Source organism: Callorhinchus milii, unplaced genomic scaffold, assembly GCF_018977255.1.
Source record: "Callorhinchus milii isolate IMCB2004 unplaced genomic scaffold, IMCB_Cmil_1.0 Scaffold1, whole genome shotgun sequence".
NCBI lineage: Eukaryota > Metazoa > Chordata > Chondrichthyes > Chimaeriformes > Callorhinchidae > Callorhinchus > Callorhinchus milii.
The window spans coordinates 46,577,218-46,596,559 of NW_024704742.1; the positions used below are offsets into that span (position 1 = coordinate 46,577,218).

Consider the following 19,342-nt stretch of genomic DNA (forward strand, 5'->3'; position numbering starts at 1 on the left):
GTTAGTAAGCAATCAGAGTTAAAAAGGGACCTTTGCGATGCCACAAATTCAGTCACCTCAGTAACTATTTTCATTTGCCATTGACGTTGTGAATTCAATAAGCAAATCCGTTGATCTGAATTATGCCAGCCGAGTGTTTTCCAGTAGAGACTGTGTATTGTTAATTGGCAGGTTCAGTCCTCTATAACATCAATTGATCTTAGGATCATCACCAGTCTGTGTTAACCTTGATGCCAAACTATATTAGATATTGTTTTAGCCTGAGTGAGCTGACATGCTCATTTACTAATAGTCCATCACATTTTAAAAATAAACTGAGCTGGTCCCTGGTATCAAAAATGTTAAGAAACACAACTCTATATTATTGCTAAGACAACAACAAAAACAACAACAGAATTACATTTGTAAAGCGCCTTTCACGTCAGGAGAATGTCCCAAGGCGCTGGACAGTCAGTGTTTCGGATCCAAGCTGGGGATCGGGATTGGGGAGGGTGGAGGGCAGTGAGGGAAGCAGGATGATCGAAAGCATGGTCGAAGAGAAGGGTCTTCAGATGGGTCTTGAATGAGGCAAGGGAGGGGGCGAGGCGGAAGGACTGCTGGATGGAGTTCCAGAGGGTGGGGCAGAGTGGCAGAAGGCCCACCTGCCAATGGTGGGCTGGGAGAGGCGGGTGATGTGAACCAGGCCAGAGCCCGCTGAGGGAGCGAGCAGGATGGTAGGGGTTAGGAGGTCACACAGGAAGTGGGGAGCAAGGCCATGGAGGGCTTTGAAGGCGAGGACCAGGATCTTGAAGTGTATCCTCTGTGTGATGGGAAGCCAGTGGAGTCAGACGAGGATGGGGGTGATAGGGTCACAGAGGCGGGTGTGGGAGAGGACATGGGCTGCAGAGTTCTGGATGATCTGCAGCCTATGGAGGGAGGAGCTGGGGAGGCCGACAAGCAGGGAGTTTGCATAGTCAAGCCTCAATGTTATGACAGTTATCATAGTGAGCATCTCAAAATGACAATCATTGTGTAAACTTGATAAATCCATCAGCAAACAGGTTTGAGTTAAACGTTTGCAAAGCTTTGAATTACTAACCATTTTAATCGTATTGACCATGTTTCTGCAGCAAAAAGAAATACATCCCTTTTATTACACTCTTGCTTTCTTCAACTGGACTCATACTGCATGTAAAATAACAACAGTAATAAATGCCACCTGGGCACTGCATAGCAATGTTGTGCCCCAATCCCACTGGTCACCCATTCCCCCACGTTGCTACATTGGCCTATGTTGCTCTAACAATGAGATGCTAGTGGCTTGGTCCCCTCTGTTGACCATCAGTTTCTTTTCATGACAGCACATTAAATCAACAAATGTATGTCAGTTTCATCCCCCGCCCAAGTAGTGTCCAGCAATTGCAAACCAGAGTTTAAAAATGACAGCACGCACTCCCAACAGTAAAGTCAGGCACACGGAAAGCAACAAAAAGTATTGGAGCTATGTACAGTATCCCACTTAAAATCTCAGAATTCCAGCCACTTGTTTCTAAATTGTAATAAATATTTATTATTAGATTTCATATGTTGGAGTATAGTTTACAGATAAATGACCAAGGATAATGCTGTTGTAAGGCCTTATTCCCGGCATATTGCTTCATGCTAACCATTGCATTTTGCTATCCTACTCTTGGAAAAAAATTGGTTCTATTGCTGAATTGTTGTGAATCGGTGTTTAATGTTCACTGCACATGGACAGCCCAAGTCAAATGGATTATTATTTATAGGTGAAGTTTGGTTCAAGTGATTTATTGCACTTCCAGGGATTGAATCTGGCTGGCAAACTGGCGTTTAAACTGGAGGCTGTTGTACAGAATACAACTCTTCTCAATCCCCCTAATGTGTTCACACTAAAATTTAATGTGAGCTCCAAAGATGTCAAACACAATGTGGTGGTTAAACATTAACAAGGGAAAAGCATAAGGTGTATACGCTCCAAATCCAGTAGTGAGTATTTCTGTTGATCCAGAGCTGCTATTAAAACAATGCAACTGGATTTGATGCAAGCTTTACCTTGATGTTCATTAAATAAGGAGCGAATGAGAAAATGTAAACAGCTGTAAATCATTTGAACAGCCTAGTTTAGAGTTCCGATTTTAGGCAATTTCCTAGAACAAAAATTCACATGAAAATTTTTTTTTAAAATAAGTAACATTGGATTAATATTAATAGTGATTATTCATTCTTCACCAGTGATTTTTTTTTTTAGAAACACCGAGTTTAACTCCTGCATGAGTTTTGAATGCAGTCTTGGGTCAGCCTCCAAAACTGTTTTATTAGAGATGACTTCTGGTCGACCTCGAACTGGTGGTGCTCTCCCATGTTTTGACTTTGCGCTGCTATGCAAGAAATCTGTTTGACCTGCGTATAAAGCAAGCCTGGTTGGCTGCTGTCCAGTGGCAGGGGAAACAGCTGATGATTCTAGGCAGGCAGCCATGTGAGATGATCTTCCTAGTGTATCCTCGCGAAATGTCTGGCGAAGTACATGGTTTAGCTTCAACTTCCCATAGTCCTGCAAAAATAAGTTAATCACTTAATTTAAGGCAACACTTAATTGCAAAACCTCAGCAAGCAGAAACCATCACCATTTAAGAGCACCCAAACCAGAGAGTTCCATATATGTACGTCACTTATGCATGAAACATTCCCATGTCTGGAATGGAACTCACACTCTCTCCCCAGAGGGACTCATCTGCTTACTTAATTCCAGAGAGTATTAGGTACAGGCTGATGAGTGCCAAGGCTTGGGGACTCCAGAGCGTGCGTTGAGTTAATGCTGGAGTTTAACCAGCTAATTTTATTCTCTGGCAAGCTTACCGCTACTTGATCAACTAGGACTACCCTACCCATTCGAGCCTTCACTTAAGAAGGTTAACAAGCCAAATTGGAAGAATCCCTGTCTCCCCTTGAGATCAGCACAGAGGATTGAATCAATTCAAACATTGCCAGGCACATTGGAGCCAGCTCAGTCCAAAGCTCAGTTCAAAGCAGACAAGGCGGACAGTCACCAGTTAACCTATTTTTACATTAGAATCGCCCGTCAATAAATAATGGTACTCTGAAAGCCTTAATATAAGTATGGGGGGGAGGGGTATGTAATCCTCATAAAATGTTTAGTGTTTGCAATGCAGTGTTAGCTCTATAATATTCATTTTATAATTTGAAAGGTTTTAATATTTAATATTATGTTTCCACAGCATTTCTATATTGATATGATTTTTGGGGTTAAAATATGAAAAATTGACTATATGGATTTTCTCAGTGCTGGTCTTGAAAGATTTCAGTATTGCATACTTTGATGAACTGAGACATCCTTCATCCAGAAGAACGTAGACATAAGTTGGTTAGAGCTTTTTGTAAATTAATTTACCAATGCTGCAGGTTTACATCTTTACATCGTAAGGAGCATTGGGTGAAGTCAAAGTCAGCTTTTGTCACTTTGTTTTCTTCACTGTGGTGAGGAGATGTGCTGCTGATGCTGGAGGTAACTAAGGAGGTGAGTCCAATCTCTTTCGACTTTGTGGAACCATATGCTGTAACAGACTTGTTACAGCTTTCTTGTACATTATTCATCAAGTATTTGCTGTGAGCAAGCAATCTATCTCACTTGGTGCAGGTAAAGAGCCCAAGGTACAATCAACATGCTGAACAAAGCATCCTATTTTGACGACAAACATTAACGGCACCAATTCTTCCAATCCACAACTGTAAAACTCTTCCAAGTACTTCAAGGCAAGTTTCTATGACATTCTTCAGTCTTATTAATTGGTGCAGAAAATTCCCTAAACCAGTGTGAAACATGACATGTCTGCATTTTCTTATGAGAGGAAATGGACTAAAGCATTATTAAAGAACCCTGTGCTATACATATAACGTGGTGATCAATGGTCTCTTTATATTCAAACCTAATTCCATCATTACAACGTTTTCAAGGGAGTCTGAAGAGACACTTAATAATTCTCTCCAACAGCCAGTTAATCCACGGTGTCATGATATCTAGTGATTTAGATTGGCAGATTTCCTTCCTGTCGTGGAATATCTCACAGGAAAACTTTCCTGAGCTATGTTCATCTAATGAACTAGATATTCATCTAATAAACAGGATGAAAATTGCTTTCCTGAGTTTCATTTCTAATGATCCCTACCCAGCCTAAATGGGTAAACTTATGCAAGGACATCAAGTAGAAATCCTGGTATAGATGTGTTGACCAAAAACATTTCCTAAACTATTACCAGTTTAACACTGCACAAGCAGCGGTAAGATATGCACCCATAGATTGCCTCAACGTTTGCCAATGTGTGGAAAATGTCATGGTCAGTTAAGAGTCCAAACGCAGATACATTCATACATTTCATTGAATAGCAAAAGGAAATTACATTCTGCTCTTGCTCAGTGCTGCTTCTGCTCTGAATCTTATTCAGATGATCAACAATGACCTCAATAGACATACAATTGAAATCTCAAGGTAATATCCTGATACTTTTTCTGTGTATCCTTTTCCATTTGGGCACATTATTAGAAGAGGGATTGCTGAAACTGGAAACGTTTTGAAAAATAAACCAATGGGCATATTGGACATGTCCAAAACACACACTCTGAGATCAGCAGCTACAGACCTAATATTATTTAACATTCCAACTACCATACATGTTCTCTGTATGCTTCACTGCCTCATATTCTGATTAAAATTATAGAATTAAACAGCACAGAAGGAGGCCATTCAGTCCATTGTATCTGTGCCGGCTCTTTTAAAAGAGCTATCCAAATCAATCCCACTCTTCCGCTCTCTCCCCATAGCCCTGCAAACTTGTCTGCCCCAAATAATTATCTACTATATTAATATATATATTAATTAGAAAAAAATGTATTTTGGGGGGAAGGGTTCAGTCAAAAGCAGGTAATGTAAAACTATGTAAGGACCAGAGTTAAGATGAGAACTCAATGTTAGAGGTGGTTAGACTCAGAAACCTGCCCAATGTTTATTTACCTTCTCAGAATGGTTGTGCTGATATATTTGCCTTGCAATTCACTGCCAACCAACCATTACCCAATTTTTCATTTCTCCAAATATTGACAATACTGATTAAACGTGATTATTTACAAGTCCCTTTTGATAACATTCATCTTAAAAACATACCAATTGAAGGGTTTTAGAACACTGCTCCATAGCTGATTCGTGATACTCAGGATTAATCACAATATTCAAAATATTATTGTAAAAAGCCAATTTAATGAATTAAAGATGAACATAACAGTTTATTTTACATTTGATGTGAATATTCCATTTCATCTCTATTAATCGTATTTGCTGTTTTTCACATTTTAATAAAAGATTTCAATTTAGTGTGACAGAAGGAATTCCATGATTTAGGAGAATCTTCAGAACACAGCGATGACTTATTTACAAGTAACTTACCTGTGGTCGTTCTGTTTTTCTTGTTTCAGCCTTTTTTTGGATTGGTGTTAAACTCTTGCTGCAAAGTTTTGCATTTAACATCAAAGAGGTAATTGGGATCTTTCCAAGTGCCGGCCAAAGGTCACCTTCATGCTGCAGAAACACAAAAGATGTTTTTTTTCTCCCCCGATCTACGAAAGATAAATCTCTGCACTATTCTCAGAACTAAAATCCACCCTGTTGTTTAATATTAATGTTGCCAAAGAGCTTGATATCAGTATTAAGTCCTTTGGCAACATCGTTCTGAAGTGCAGACAGAATTACAAAATCATGCACTGATAGCTCACGTCCATTAGTTTAGAATCAAAATCACTTTATTTGAATGACACATTCAATTTTCTTTCATCAAACTCGGCAGAACAAGTTTCTGCCGTGCCACATACCTCGCATGACATATTTTCAGCGAGTTACTGGTTATATTTTAGTTTTCTTAGATTATTTATTGATGAATCAGTGGATAGGTTATAAACTTTATTTTTTGGATTATTGCTTCTAACAAGCTGCAATGCATCAACAAATCTACTATCCCTTTACTGTCAATAGACCAAAATCTATTTAAGTCACATCCTGATATTACACAAGTCCCATAATCAGCTAGAAAGTTCAATAGCTAAATCTCGCAAGTTAAGAGTTTAATTATGTTATAACTTGAACACAATGTAAATAGTTTAGCATTGAATTGATTTGGGATGAAACAGGCAAGAAACACTGCAATTTTCCATCCATATCTAAAGACTCAAAAGATGGCTGCAGGTGTCTTCTTTCCCCCTCCCTCACTAACTTAGGCAAAATGATTGGGATTGAAATCGTTTCATGATCTTCACTGTGGTCAACAATTTTTGTTCCCAATCCTGCAGTTTCAATGTTTCTTCACAGGCTACCTATTCAACTCAATCTGAGTAAAAAGTGTATCCTGTGAGTAGCATAGACATGTGACCGCTAACAACGGTGGGGGTTCTGAAAACTTTGGACTTTGCAAAATGGTTGGGCTTGAAGATTTTAACACTGAAATGTATGTTTGACTACATTTCAGTACTTCGTTATGGAATACCAGCTTACGTCAATCGGCATCCTGTGAATCATCACTGAAACTATGACTCCAGGGTCAGGAACAGGACTTATGAGAATGCTAGCTGGAAACAAAGATGTGGGAACCTGCTCTAGAAGCAAACATGGTAACAAACTTGTCGGGGGGACAACAGAGTCTTTAGGAATAACTGGAAAATTGTAATGTTTCATAACACATTCATAGTGCATTCATTCCATAATGCATGAAACCTCCCTTTTTTTATCTCTGTAAATCTTTCCTGTTCTGTGACTGGCTCTGTATTAGGAGCTGACTAAATTAATATGCATCCCTTGTCTCACGCTCAAGATTTCAGCAGAATGCATGCAACTGCACTGTTAACTTGTCAATAAGCCTAGAACAAATCTTCCAATGCTTAATGAGTTATCCTTCAAAGATCGGCTGTAACCTTTAAACTTGTGTTTCTGTGGCATAACCTCTTGTAGTTGTGAAGGATTCGGTCAGAATGTTATGCCCGTTTCCATAGAAACTACAGAATTCAATGTACTAACAAGCACTTGTAAAAATGAAGGATTTAAAAGTGAAGCTTTCAAGATGTTTAATATTCCTCTGAGCGTATTCCTAGCAAAGCTGCATTGCTCCACGGAGCTATCATTAAAAAGATTTTGCACTTCAAGACAGTGAAATAAACTAAACAATTACCGGTGCTGGAAACCAGTTCTCACTTTCACTAACTACATATGTTTTTAAGCAATGCTTTCCATCCATTTAAAAAAATACTTCAACTTGATTCAAATTGCACTACACAGTCAAGAAAGAATTGAAAGGCTTACATTGAGAGTTAAACCAAGCTTTTATATTTGTTCTGTTTTGAGAACCAGCACCATGTACCTTTATATAAACCAGTCAATGCTTTACTTCGTAGCCTGCAGGTCATTAACACTAGGGTACTAATGGCTACTAACGTTTTGAGTTTGGTAACACACCCTTAAAAGTAGTAGCCAAAAGCTGCTTAAATATCAATGTCCAAAACATTTGGTGCTGCCTTCTACTGAAACATATGAAGCTAAAAGATGCTGACCATTAACATTTATTTCTAAGAGTAATACTGACAAGAATAATAATCCTTACATTTAATATAGCACCTTTCATGTTGGGAGGATATTTTAAAGCTTCACAGGATAAATTGTCTAGTGGAGTGACTACAAAAGTGAATTTGTAAGCGAATGTAGCATATTAAAAGAATAATGATTTAAGATATTTAATATAGAAGAATAACTAGGGCTCCACTCAGTTTCTTACCTGCGCGATCAGCAAACTGGCCAGCCATCCTGTATAAGTTTCTTCTTTATCACAGCACAAATACCTATAGGTAAACAATGATAATATTGTTTTCATTTGATATAGTACCTTATCACATCAACACATTTTGTTTTAATTTAACATTACCAATATGAGATTTCAATATGACATTACCTGCTCAAAATAGATTATTTAATTTTTGTGAAATCCATTTATAGTACAGCCCCATTATAAAATTCTAACTCGTGTTATAAAGGGATGTGATTGTTAGTCAGTGTTTCCGCATTCACTGTGCGCGCCATCTGGCTCCCCGCATTGAAAAAATTATCTCTGAATCACCTGGTCTTTGTGATTTGTATTGGATTGTGTTGTGTTGTATTGCGTTGTATTGCTGAAGTAATATCAGTGGTGACCTGATGATCTGGAAATCAGACATTTCTTGGCATATGAGAAGCCGGGCAGTAGCTTGAGGCAGAAGGTTACGGTTACATATTTGGGATTTTTTTTAAGTAAGTAAAATGACAGGCTCCACACCCCAATTGTGCCATAAGCAAACCTGTTATTGTTTAGTCTCTTACATTTCCAACTATTATCAACTATTATTCATTTGCTTCGATTTCCTTCTCTGAATCTCTTCATTTCTATCCTTTCAAGTATTAAACACACTTACATAAATTTACATAGATTGTACAGTACAAAAACGGGTTATTTGGCTCACGAGTTTGGAATCACAAAAATACTTGCTATATTCTTCATTCCCACACAAGTCTCCACCCTCCATATCCTTGTATTCCTTTCTTGCTCATAATCTTTGTCATGCTTAATGTTAGTCTCAATTTGGTATTAAACATCTGCCTTGCCAGGGAAAATATCTTTGAGCTAGTCTTCACAAGGAATAAGTTGTGTTGAGTCCAGAATGTGAATTCAATACTTACCATTGTTGTTTTTCTGCATAAAGAGTAAAGCCCAGGCTGTGTAATCGAGAGAGAAAGAGAGAGACAGATTATCATGGGATTTCTTTTGTGCCCTTCAGAAGGTACTAAATACAAGGGAAGCAAGAAGCAGCATCAGTAATGGGATGCATTGAATATGGAAGATCTGAGGGTTGGTTCTGAGCGTGACATCTGCAGCAGATGACAAGTCTAGAAACTCAGAATTTAAAAGGTAATGTCACATAAACAGAAAATATAAACGTGGCTAAAATATGGGATACACTATGCATGTAAAGCTCTTATAGCACAGGATTTGCTTTCATTTGCTGTACCTACCATCTAATGGATTACTTAAGTGCATCTCTGATTCAGAAACCCATTTAAACCCATTCTAAATGCATATTCCAATGCGGGCAAAGAATTTATGCTTTCTATTGTCACTTTCATGTGGATTATTAGTGATATTATGATTCAGTTTAAGTGCAAATGCATCAAACTACTTTTGGACTAATAGCCTTGATACACTTGAACAGTTTGACTGAAAAGCTTTGAAACACTTGATGATTTCTCACAATAAGAGTCATGATTTCCAAACCACAGACAAGTACTGTTTAGATTGACATATGAGAAAACATAAGCAAAGAATTCTGGGGCTATATTTTATCCAGAGACAGTTTTACCGAATGAATAGTAATTTGAAAGGAGGGGAAATTTTTTATTTTTAAATAAAGTAAAATTCAAATATTGAATCTGTTAGCTGATAAAACAGGCACAATCAACATGTGTAAGATACAAATGTGGTAACACAAATGTATAATTACAGTGGAATGACACTATCTGCATCCCAACTATCTGCATGTTCTCCACATGAGCAAGTCAACATTTAAAAAAAAGTATGTAAGCGCGTGCATGCATACTGAGTTAGGACTGGAAGATAATTTGGGTTAGTACTACAGTCAATTTGTACTTTGTTGTTGTTGGATGATGACCCAATGAATATTAAACTGTCACTGATAAACTCTGCATTGTGCTGCTGCAATACGGAAAAGAGAATTGTATTTTGTATTGGTGAAGCTGCAAGCACAGTGATAAATGTAGTTCGCAAGTTAGTGTGTCCTTACCTACATGGAGACTTCAGTCTCCTTTTCAGGCCAAGGTAAAACTTTAAGGATTTGATGAGCACTTCTCTCTCTGGTTTGTTGCTCTGGAAAATGAACACATTTTAATTAGATAGTGATCAGAGAAAGGTCTGATCAATAAATGTTATTGGATCATTAAGCTGGTATTCCCAAAATCTGCTCAGTATTCATTAAGTAAAACATTACTGGCTGAATACTGATATCTAATATCGCATTTATTATAGATGCAATAAAATTGGATCAAGCATTCTCACAATAATATAACATTTTGCACTTGCTTAGAGTATAAGAATAATGTAAATGGCAAGGTAATGTTTGATTTGAAAAAAATTACCATTGTGTACTTGCTTTTAATGGGCACTTGAATATGTGAAGGAATGTAATTCTGCTCACCCTCCCCACCTGACATTTGATCAAAGCAGATCTGCCAATACGAGGGATTGGGCACCTTTTCTATTTAAGTAGCTGGTATCACCATCAAACACTCCCAAATCAAGAACAAGACAGGCAATGTTAAAACTAGCATGATACAAAAGCTTGCATAATTTGATGTCATGTTTCTATGCAATTTATTGAGCAAAACAAAGTTTGAAGTGAAATCAAATTGTGCCTCTGCTTTGTAGCAGTGCAATACTTCATGATCAGAACACACCTTTTTAGAGTCAGTTTCTATATGATGATTAGTGATATTATGATCCATTTAAAATTCAAACGTGAATGATGTGATTTACAAACTTGGAGGAATATATCCTTGGTGACAAAGGTCACATTAGCATCTGCGAAAAAGGAAGGTGCAATGAAAGCCACACTTGGTTTTCTTTGATGCCAAATTTTCAAGTAGAAAACTTATGTAAATGTTTTAAATCAGCCGAGTAGTGCAGGTTAAAGGATTTACAGCATCGTCACTTGTTGGTTTCGCTTTCAAAGGTAACAAGGTTGGCTGGTGTTGAGGAAACAAAAAGTTCTCTTCAATGGTTGCTAATACCCATGTACTGACTTTTATTATGCACATGAAATGAGTTAGCTGGGGAATAAAATCTTCACATAACCTCAGCCTTTTTCAGCCTAAAGATCCACAACACCAGATTTGGTGCAGTGGCGCCAAGAATACAATACAATTTACATTTATATATTTATAAATTTGGTTGGGCCTTCTATGCCTTTCACTTCTGGAGGATGTCTCAAAGCACTTAACACTGCTGGCTGGGAACCCAACCTGGAAGCCAAAGGAGGTGGAGTGGGGAAAGATGACCAAAAAGTGCGCGGTCAAAGAGATACGTTTTGAGACAAGCCTTGAGACAATCTTAACCAAGCCTGCAGGATAAGGACATATTCCCTGCAGCCTGCAACCACATCCTTGAAACCTGTGGCGCATTTTAATTTCTTTGCAAAGTGCTGCACGACTACCCTGCTCTCCTGTCACAAAGATCTTGCTGTTATTCCAATTGTGTACAGGGACACATTTGCTATATCTCCGTTCATCAACATTGCTAGAGATTTGCTGTGGAACATTAGTTGTTTTTTTTCTTTAAAAAGAACAGTTGTTGCTGATCAATGTTAAACTGAAACACTCCAGGACTAAAACTGCTCACAACAGACAATTTTGCTGATCAATATTAACCTGAAACACTCCAGTACTAAAACTGCTCACAACAGACACTGTTGCTGATCAATATTAACCTGAAACACTCCAGTACTAAAACTGCTCACAACAGACACTGTTCGCACCATTTCAACAAGCTGCAATGCCATCTGCAGCTTTTCTTTGCGTCAATATTTAAATTGTTTATTTGTTTCTATCCCTCTTAGTTACCCAGTTATTTTCTTTCCAGATAGACAATGATGTAACTTTATCTGAATGAGATTGAGTTATAATTCCAAATCAACTATATGCCACATTCCCAACATTCCATGTGAATGGACACAACGTTCACAGAACAGGTACATATGGGAACATAGGAAAACAACAAGAACAAAATTGGATTTGTGTAGCACCTATCACGTCGGGAGGACGTCCCAAGGCGCTGAAGGAGCATGAGGGGGCTTCAGCATATTCACCAGTTTATCAGATCTTGGCAGATCTGTTAATCCCAATGCCCCGTCCTTTCACCAGAACCGCTTACACTTCTTCCACCCAAGCATCTATCCATTGCTTTTTTAAACACTGCTACTGATTTCACCTCTGCAGCTTTCTGGGGCAGAGCAATTCACACCTTCACAACTCTCTCTGAAGAAATGCTCCCTGACCTCAGTTCTAACTGCCTTGATTCCGATTTTAAGGATACGAGACCTTGTGACAGATGCCTCCACCAAACGGATGAGTCATCTACTAACATATCAATTCTTTTTATTCTTGCCACTCACCCACTCCTTACACTCTTTTGCCCCCATTTCTCCCTCTCAACCACAATCACCCAGATGAAGTTCACCACCTGCTACCTCGACCCCCTCTCCACCCAGCTGCTGGTCACTCAACTCGCCCTCCTCTCCCCCCTGCTGGCAGACATGGTCAACCAGTCTCTCTCCTCAGGCTCTGTTCCATTCCCCCTGAAAACGACTATCATCACACCCCTCCTCAAAAACCCCACCCTCGATCCCTCTAATCTCTCACAGTACCCTCCCATTTCCAACCTACCCTTCCTTGCCAAAATCCTGGAACCCATTGTTTCAGGACAATTTCAGTCACACCTCTCCCTCCAATCCCTCCTCGAGCCCCTGCAGTCTGGTTTTCACCTGCCCACAGCAAGGAGACAGCGCTTGTCAAAGTCACAAATGATATTCTCTCTATTCTGTGACCAGGGCTCCCTCTGCCTCCTCGTCCTCCTGGATCTCTCTGCCGAGTTCAACACATGTCATCCTCCTCCACCGCATCTCCTCCCTCATCCACCTGAATGGGACCACACTTGCATTGTTCGAGTCATACTTAACCAACTGCCTCTATTTCATCTCGGCAAATGATTTCTCCCCCTGCCCCCACCAGGTCACCTGCGGGTTACTCCAGTGGATGAGTGCAAACTTCCTACAGTTGAGGTCAAACAAGACTTCAAGATTCCGGACTGGCTTAGTGAGGTGAAGTGTGCAACCATGGATGGTGATGCCTCAGGTGTCAGAACTGTATGCAGGACAGTCTAGGCTGACATTTTAAGACACTGCAATGTGCTGCGTTGTTGCAGATGCTATCCTTTGGATGAGATGTTAAATCTAGGTCCCGTACGCACGTTCAAAGCACTATTCGTAAAGTTAGAAAGTGTTCCTCCTGATGGCCAACCATTACCCAGATAAAATTGTTCATTCACTTAATAGTTGTTTGTGGGAGAAAATTGGCTGGCACATTTGTCTGCAAAATACACAGTCACTACACTTTACAGAAAAATCCTGTGAAACACTTTGAAACGTCTTGAGGGCATAAAATACTTTATTAAACGCAAGGATTATTATTCCCCATTACCTGAGACACACAATGTGTTCAGAATGGATCATAATCACTTTGGCAATCTATTTGAGGTAAAGTACATTAATTGCTCCAAACATTACCCCACAGATATTTTTATAAAGCCATCAATTATGTTATATCAAAATTATTGTTGTTTTGACTGAGTACTGATCTTTGTTCAAAAAATGAATTGCCACAAACTGAATCTCAGGCTGAAGATTCACCTTCATTCTACGCACTATAATGATGGGTGAGCTGTACATGTATGAAAACAATCATAGTCTGGTGTTTACTGCGATCCATTATTGTATTTTAAACTCATCCCTGCAGTGCTTTGAACTCTTAATCAAACTGAAGGCTAAGAAGCAAAAAAAAGTATTAATTCTGTTCTCCACAGTCGCAACGATTAAGTCTTGGTTTCAGCTAAATCAGCAAACTCAAAGTATTGTCCAAGAATCAATCTCAAGCCTAAACTCAGGAGTTAACTGTTGCTATATCGGTCTTCTTCGTGCACCCAATGCAATGTAGCTGATAACAAGCTTGAGAGGAGGTACTTCAACTCTATTCAAAAGAGAATTGTAATGGAATCAGCACACAGAGAAGGCTTGAGCTGATACTTAAAAATATATCAAATGTATTGCTTTAGTGCACTAGACGGACATGTCATTATTACAAAGACATACCTAGCTGTAAACAAAACTGAGGATAGAGTGAGCAACTTCTATTGCGTTTACATGACACGTTTTCACTAAGTACATCATGTAACTGTGCTCACCAGCAAAGTAACACAGAAGCATGCCCGAGATGTAATGAGTGGGTGTTCGTGAATCTGGAGTCCAGGTAAAGGCATCAAGCAGCTGTTGTTCTAAACCTCAGAATATATTTTTCCAATGGAAATGTGCCTTCAGCCTACGTGTGTCAAACATTATTCGGTAACAGCGCACCTCCCAAAATAATTAACAAATAAAATGGACGCTAATCCAAAACCCCAGTTTCACACAGTGACTGGCTTGGGCTCTCGTCTGCCGGAAAGGAGTTTTAAACTTCAAGTTAGGGATGAGCTTTTCGGAAGCGTTTAATGCATAGTTAATAGTTAGACGATGCTTCATTTATAATATCATAACTTCTTGTCTGTTGGTAATAAATGAGGTTACTTTTCCATTCATAATCAATGAAAAGGAAGCCAACGCTCCTTTTAACAGTTTGTTTAAACTTTATGCTTAATTCAGAAGTTAGTTCTATTTATGTACAGTGATGTGCTGTGCTCCAATCTCTCACCCTGAATAATTAAAGGTAACAACTTGAGGAAATAAACAAGAACATTGCTGCAACACCTGTTTAGAAAATACCCTGCAGATTTGGTTTACTTAATTAAATGCAGGCTTAATGTCAAAATATATTTATGAAACCATTTAATGCAAGTTTAAATAAAACAGCTGCATCAGTGTCCTTCAAAACTCCTCTTCCCTTTTGTTTGTTAAAAGGGTCTCATCATCTTCACTGTAGTCAATACTACTAATAATAAAAAAATAATAATTTGGCCACTCAATCCACAACCGTTTATGGGACACTGCTGTGTATAATTGGCTGCCATGTTTCACTCACAAAATATAGTCACTACACTTCACAGTATATTCTGCAAAGTGCTTTGAGTTGTGTCAATGACATGATAAGGCGCTATATCAAATGCAAGGATTATTATTTTTAGTTCCAAATGTCTTGTAATGTTGGAAAGTCTGCATAATACATACTTTACAATATATTGTGTGAAATGCTTTGAGATTGACGTGAAAGGCACTGTATCAAAAGCAAGGAATATTATTATTAATTTAGTTAAGAATTTTAACCAAAATGGAAACTTCATGTTTCAGGACTGATCATCTGCACCTTGTTCATTTCAGAATATCTTAAAATCACACCTTTTATATTTTAGGACACGATGGTGTGCGCAACCTTTTGATTTCAACTATGGCTAGAAATGAACAACAAAAAGGAACATGGTGGAAATCTGAAATAACAAAAAATCGATCAGCAACTGAAAGAGAAATACCTTTTGGGGTATGAAACCATAAAGGTCATAGGAAAATGTAATTTTTGAAGTGATGGAAATCTCCAAAATTGCATCAGTATTTTCTTTACTACAAATTGATCTGATCCAGAAGGGAATGGGAATATGTTTATAGAACTTGGGATAGTTCTGACTGTCTTTGGCAAATAGTGTGATCACATCAGCTGCAATCTCACACTCTCGCGACTGTGTTTATCTATTTTAAAATACATGCTCTGAAATTCCACCATCTCCATACAAGCTCACATTTATAGTGAATGTCAGCAAGCAAGTAATGCTCATTTTACGTAAGGACATTGAATAGGTCACAGTTAGCGCACACAATATTGTGTGCAATTCTGAATCCCCATTAAAGAATTGACATTAGATCCATGGAAAAAGTGTAGCACAAATTCAAACAAATGGTATCAGCGATAAGGGTTAAAGGTATGAGAATCGCCTCAAATATTTTGCCAGGGACACAGAGCTAAGAATGGATTTAATAGAGATCTACAAATTCTGAAGGGTTTTGAGAAGCTAGATAATGAATGACTAATAACCTGTTAAAAAGGGGGGCATAATCTCCAGGACCGTCACTGAAAAGGCCAGAATTGTTTTACCTCGAGTTATCAAAATGTGGAATGTTTTGCCACATTGGGCCTGAGATTGTAATAATATTTGAAAGGGAATTAGATGAACAATTGAAGAGGAACAATATAAAAATGGTACAAAAAAGGACAATGAAATTGGGACAAGTATAGACACCATAAATGAAGGAGTCAGTGGCAGTTTACGCTCAATTGGCCAAATGGCCTTCTCCAATGCAGTAATATCCATGATTCTGTAACAGTACAAACAGCTCTATTCTATACAGTGCTTGCAATGATTTACTCAGATAAGTTACATTTAGTGCCAGGATTCTGACAAGTTTATACAATGCTATGAACAATATAACAGCAAAAAGCTTATTCTGTTCATAAAACTGTCCCAATAACCATGCTTTTATAGTATGGAGTTTATCAGTACATTGTAGGATATTAGGCAATAAACAACATGTTCCTGAGGAAGATAGGTCAAATTGATTTGCAACAGTAGTTTATGGACATTTTAGCACCAGAGTTAGACTGCTGAAAGAAACAGTACTTTAATTATAGTGAACACCAATGTATTCAAAGAAACAAATTGAAAATCTCACTACTATTCTGTTTCCAGTCCCAAAGTCAAAACATTTGAAAATTAAATCATACCCAAAGAAATATATCCCCCTAAACAATTTTTACAGCACCTTGGGACGTCCTCCTGATGTGAAAGGTGATTTTGTATTGTATTTTATGAAGTCCATGCAGCGATCTATGTTTCAAAATAACTTCATGGTTTACCTCAATTCTAAGTTAGAACACTAAGACAGTATTTTAATGCCTTCAATGCATAAACAATGGATATTACTCACAAAAATATATTCTTGTATGTTAAACATTAATCTCCTTTGTTCCGAGATCCTCATTCATGCCTCTATCGTGTCCAGATTTGGTTATTCTAACGATTATTCTATTCTATCCCTGCTCGACAGAGTCCCCAGTACCTTCCTGCACAAATGCTGAACTCTACAGTCATAGTTCTCCTGCACTAGGCTCCCCGAGCCTATCAACCCCACTCTTGCTCAGCTCCACTGGCTCCCCATCCTCAGCAAGTGGAAGATCTTCAAGATCCTCATCCTCAAATTCAAATTTCTCCAATGATCATTCCACCCTAACTCTGCCACCTCCTGGAACCCTCCCCAATGAGCGTGCTTTTGGTCATTCTGTCCCATTCTCTGGAACTCCCTCCTGGAATCCCTCCGCCTGAATCTTCCCCCGACCCGCACTTTTAAAGCCAACTTTAAGATGTATCTCTTTGACCACAAGTTCGGGTGCCTTACCCCCAACCACTTCAGCTCGGGCCTGGCAGCTACCCTACCCTGCCAGGCCTGTGAAGCGCTTTGAGATGTTCTCCCAAGTGTAAGGCGCTATATATATGTGCAATGTATTATATTGTATGCATATATAGGTAAAGCAGTTGTCTCAATTTCCAAAGCAGTCTCAGTCAATGTGTAAAAAGAACAAGCACAATACCTAAATAGCATGGGGGAATAGCAAGATTGTTCATTGTGAAATGCTTTCTACTAACTTAAAACCAACCAGATTTTAATATTTCACGTCCCTTTTATTAAAGTACCGAGATGAGGCTATTTATTTTGCCCAACAAGTTTAAGCACATTAACTAAGCAATCAATGTAGAATGTACACTCACTTTCATATCCTTGTACAGGAGCAGCTTTTCATCTTTTAGGACACAATAGCGGTCTTGAAATTTATTTCCAGATAGCAATTTTGATGGCTCTTCCCTCCACTTTAGATTTCCAGCTTTTCCAGGTTCTTTCATGTTCTTTGCTTTTAAGTACAAAGTGAAATTGCATTAGCTCTCCACACTCTCCCACTGCAGGCCTTTGTTTTAGCTCCTTGAAAATGCTATGCAATTATTTACATAGACTGCATTGAGTCACTGTAAACTATTAAAAGTAAATGTAGGTAGTTTTGGGGGGATCAATCGGGTGTCTGACACCTACAGAAATCCATCACCAGGCTTAAGGTTATCCAAACCAGATAGAGTTTCCCGTATGCCATCTGCACACGGAAATCCATGAGTCTGGAAATAGAATGCTCTTTCACCAGAGAACACACCTCACTGACCTAATTCCAAAGAATATTAAATGCAAGAGCCAAGGTTTGGGGACATTAGTGTGTATGTTGGGGAACTGCTTGAGTTTAACTAGCTAAAACCTCATAGCTTCCCATTGAAAGCGCTATCTGGCAAGCTGCCCGCTGCTTATCTAACTAAGACCACTTACCTGTTCGGGCTTTGGCTTGCAGGGTTAACAGGGGCTGAGTGGGAAGAATACTTGCATCTGTTCCTCCAAGTCCTGCTGATGAGCCAGGCTGTGTGTTTGTCATTAGAAGTCCCCTGGAGTACTGCAGACCTGCCTCATTCAGGAACTGGACTATTGTGACCTCCATTCCATTGCCCAAGCATGTTACCTTGGAGTTAATTGAGCTCTAAGGAGACCCCGCTTACCATCCCTCACAAAGGATAGTCACAAGCTGGTCATCTAACATCCAACAAGCATAGGTTTGAGCCCGCACTAGGTAGATTGCAGGTACCAGGAATTCCCTGTGAGCTTCCCAGTGAGCAGTACAGCATTGCTACCAGCTTCCTGCCACTAGCTCGGACACACATCCTGACTCATTGAGCAATGGTTCCACCTGTTGCAGATGCAGAGCTTCAGCAGCAGCTACTTACCTCTCATGGTGGATTCCAAGCCCTTTATCATAGAATTATACAGCACAGAAGGAGGCCATTCGGCCCATCGTGTCCGTGCCGGCTCTTTGAAAGAATTATCCAAATTAATCCCACTCCCGCGCTCTCTGCCCATAACCTTGCAAACTTGTCCTCCCTAAATATCTATCTACTTCTCTCTTGAAAGTTGTTATCGAATTGGTTTCCACCACCCTTTCAGGCAATGCATTCCACATACAAATAACTCGCTTGTGTGAAAACATTTCTCCTCACTTCTCCACTGGTTCTTTGGCAACTATTTTAAATCTGTGTCCTCTGGTTACTGACCCACCTGCCAGTGGAAACAGTTTCTCCTTGTTCACCCTATCAAATCCCCTTATAATTTTGAACACCTCTGTTAAATCTCCCTTTAACCTTCTCTGCTCCAAGGAGAATAACCCTAGCTTCTATAGCCTCTCCTCATAACTGAAGTCCCTCATTTCTGGTTCCATCCTGATAAATCCCCTTTGCACCTCTCCAATGCCTTTACATCCTTCTTAAAGTGTGGTGCCCAGAACTGAACACAGTCTTGAGCTGAGGTCTAACCAGTGTTTTATAAAGGTTCATCATAACTTCCTGACCTTTGTATTCTATG

General features: G+C 39.0%; 1 protein-coding gene across 4 annotated transcripts in view; it reads right to left on the reverse strand.

The window, feature by feature from the left end:
* Positions 1–19,342, reverse strand: part of arap2 (ArfGAP with RhoGAP domain, ankyrin repeat and PH domain 2) — a 179,478-nt gene that overhangs the window by 5,841 nt on the left and 154,295 nt on the right. For 3 of the 4 annotated variants that reach the window (XM_042341269.1, XM_007889086.2, XM_007889087.2), the window contains 6 exons: positions 17,665–17,804; positions 9,878–9,960; positions 8,760–8,795; positions 7,825–7,888; positions 5,457–5,588; positions 2,142–2,551 (listed from right to left, as the gene is read on the reverse strand). In XM_042341269.1, coding sequence (XP_042197203.1) covers positions 2,219–2,551; positions 5,457–5,588; positions 7,825–7,888; positions 8,760–8,795; positions 9,878–9,960; positions 17,665–17,804 — 788 coding nt within the window. In that variant the 3' untranslated portion in view covers positions 2,142–2,218. Of the gene's footprint in view, positions 1–2,141; positions 2,552–5,456; positions 5,589–7,824; positions 7,889–8,759; positions 8,796–9,877; positions 9,961–17,664; positions 17,805–19,342 lie in introns of those variants that run through there. The other variant, XM_007889088.2, reaches the window with a different exon arrangement.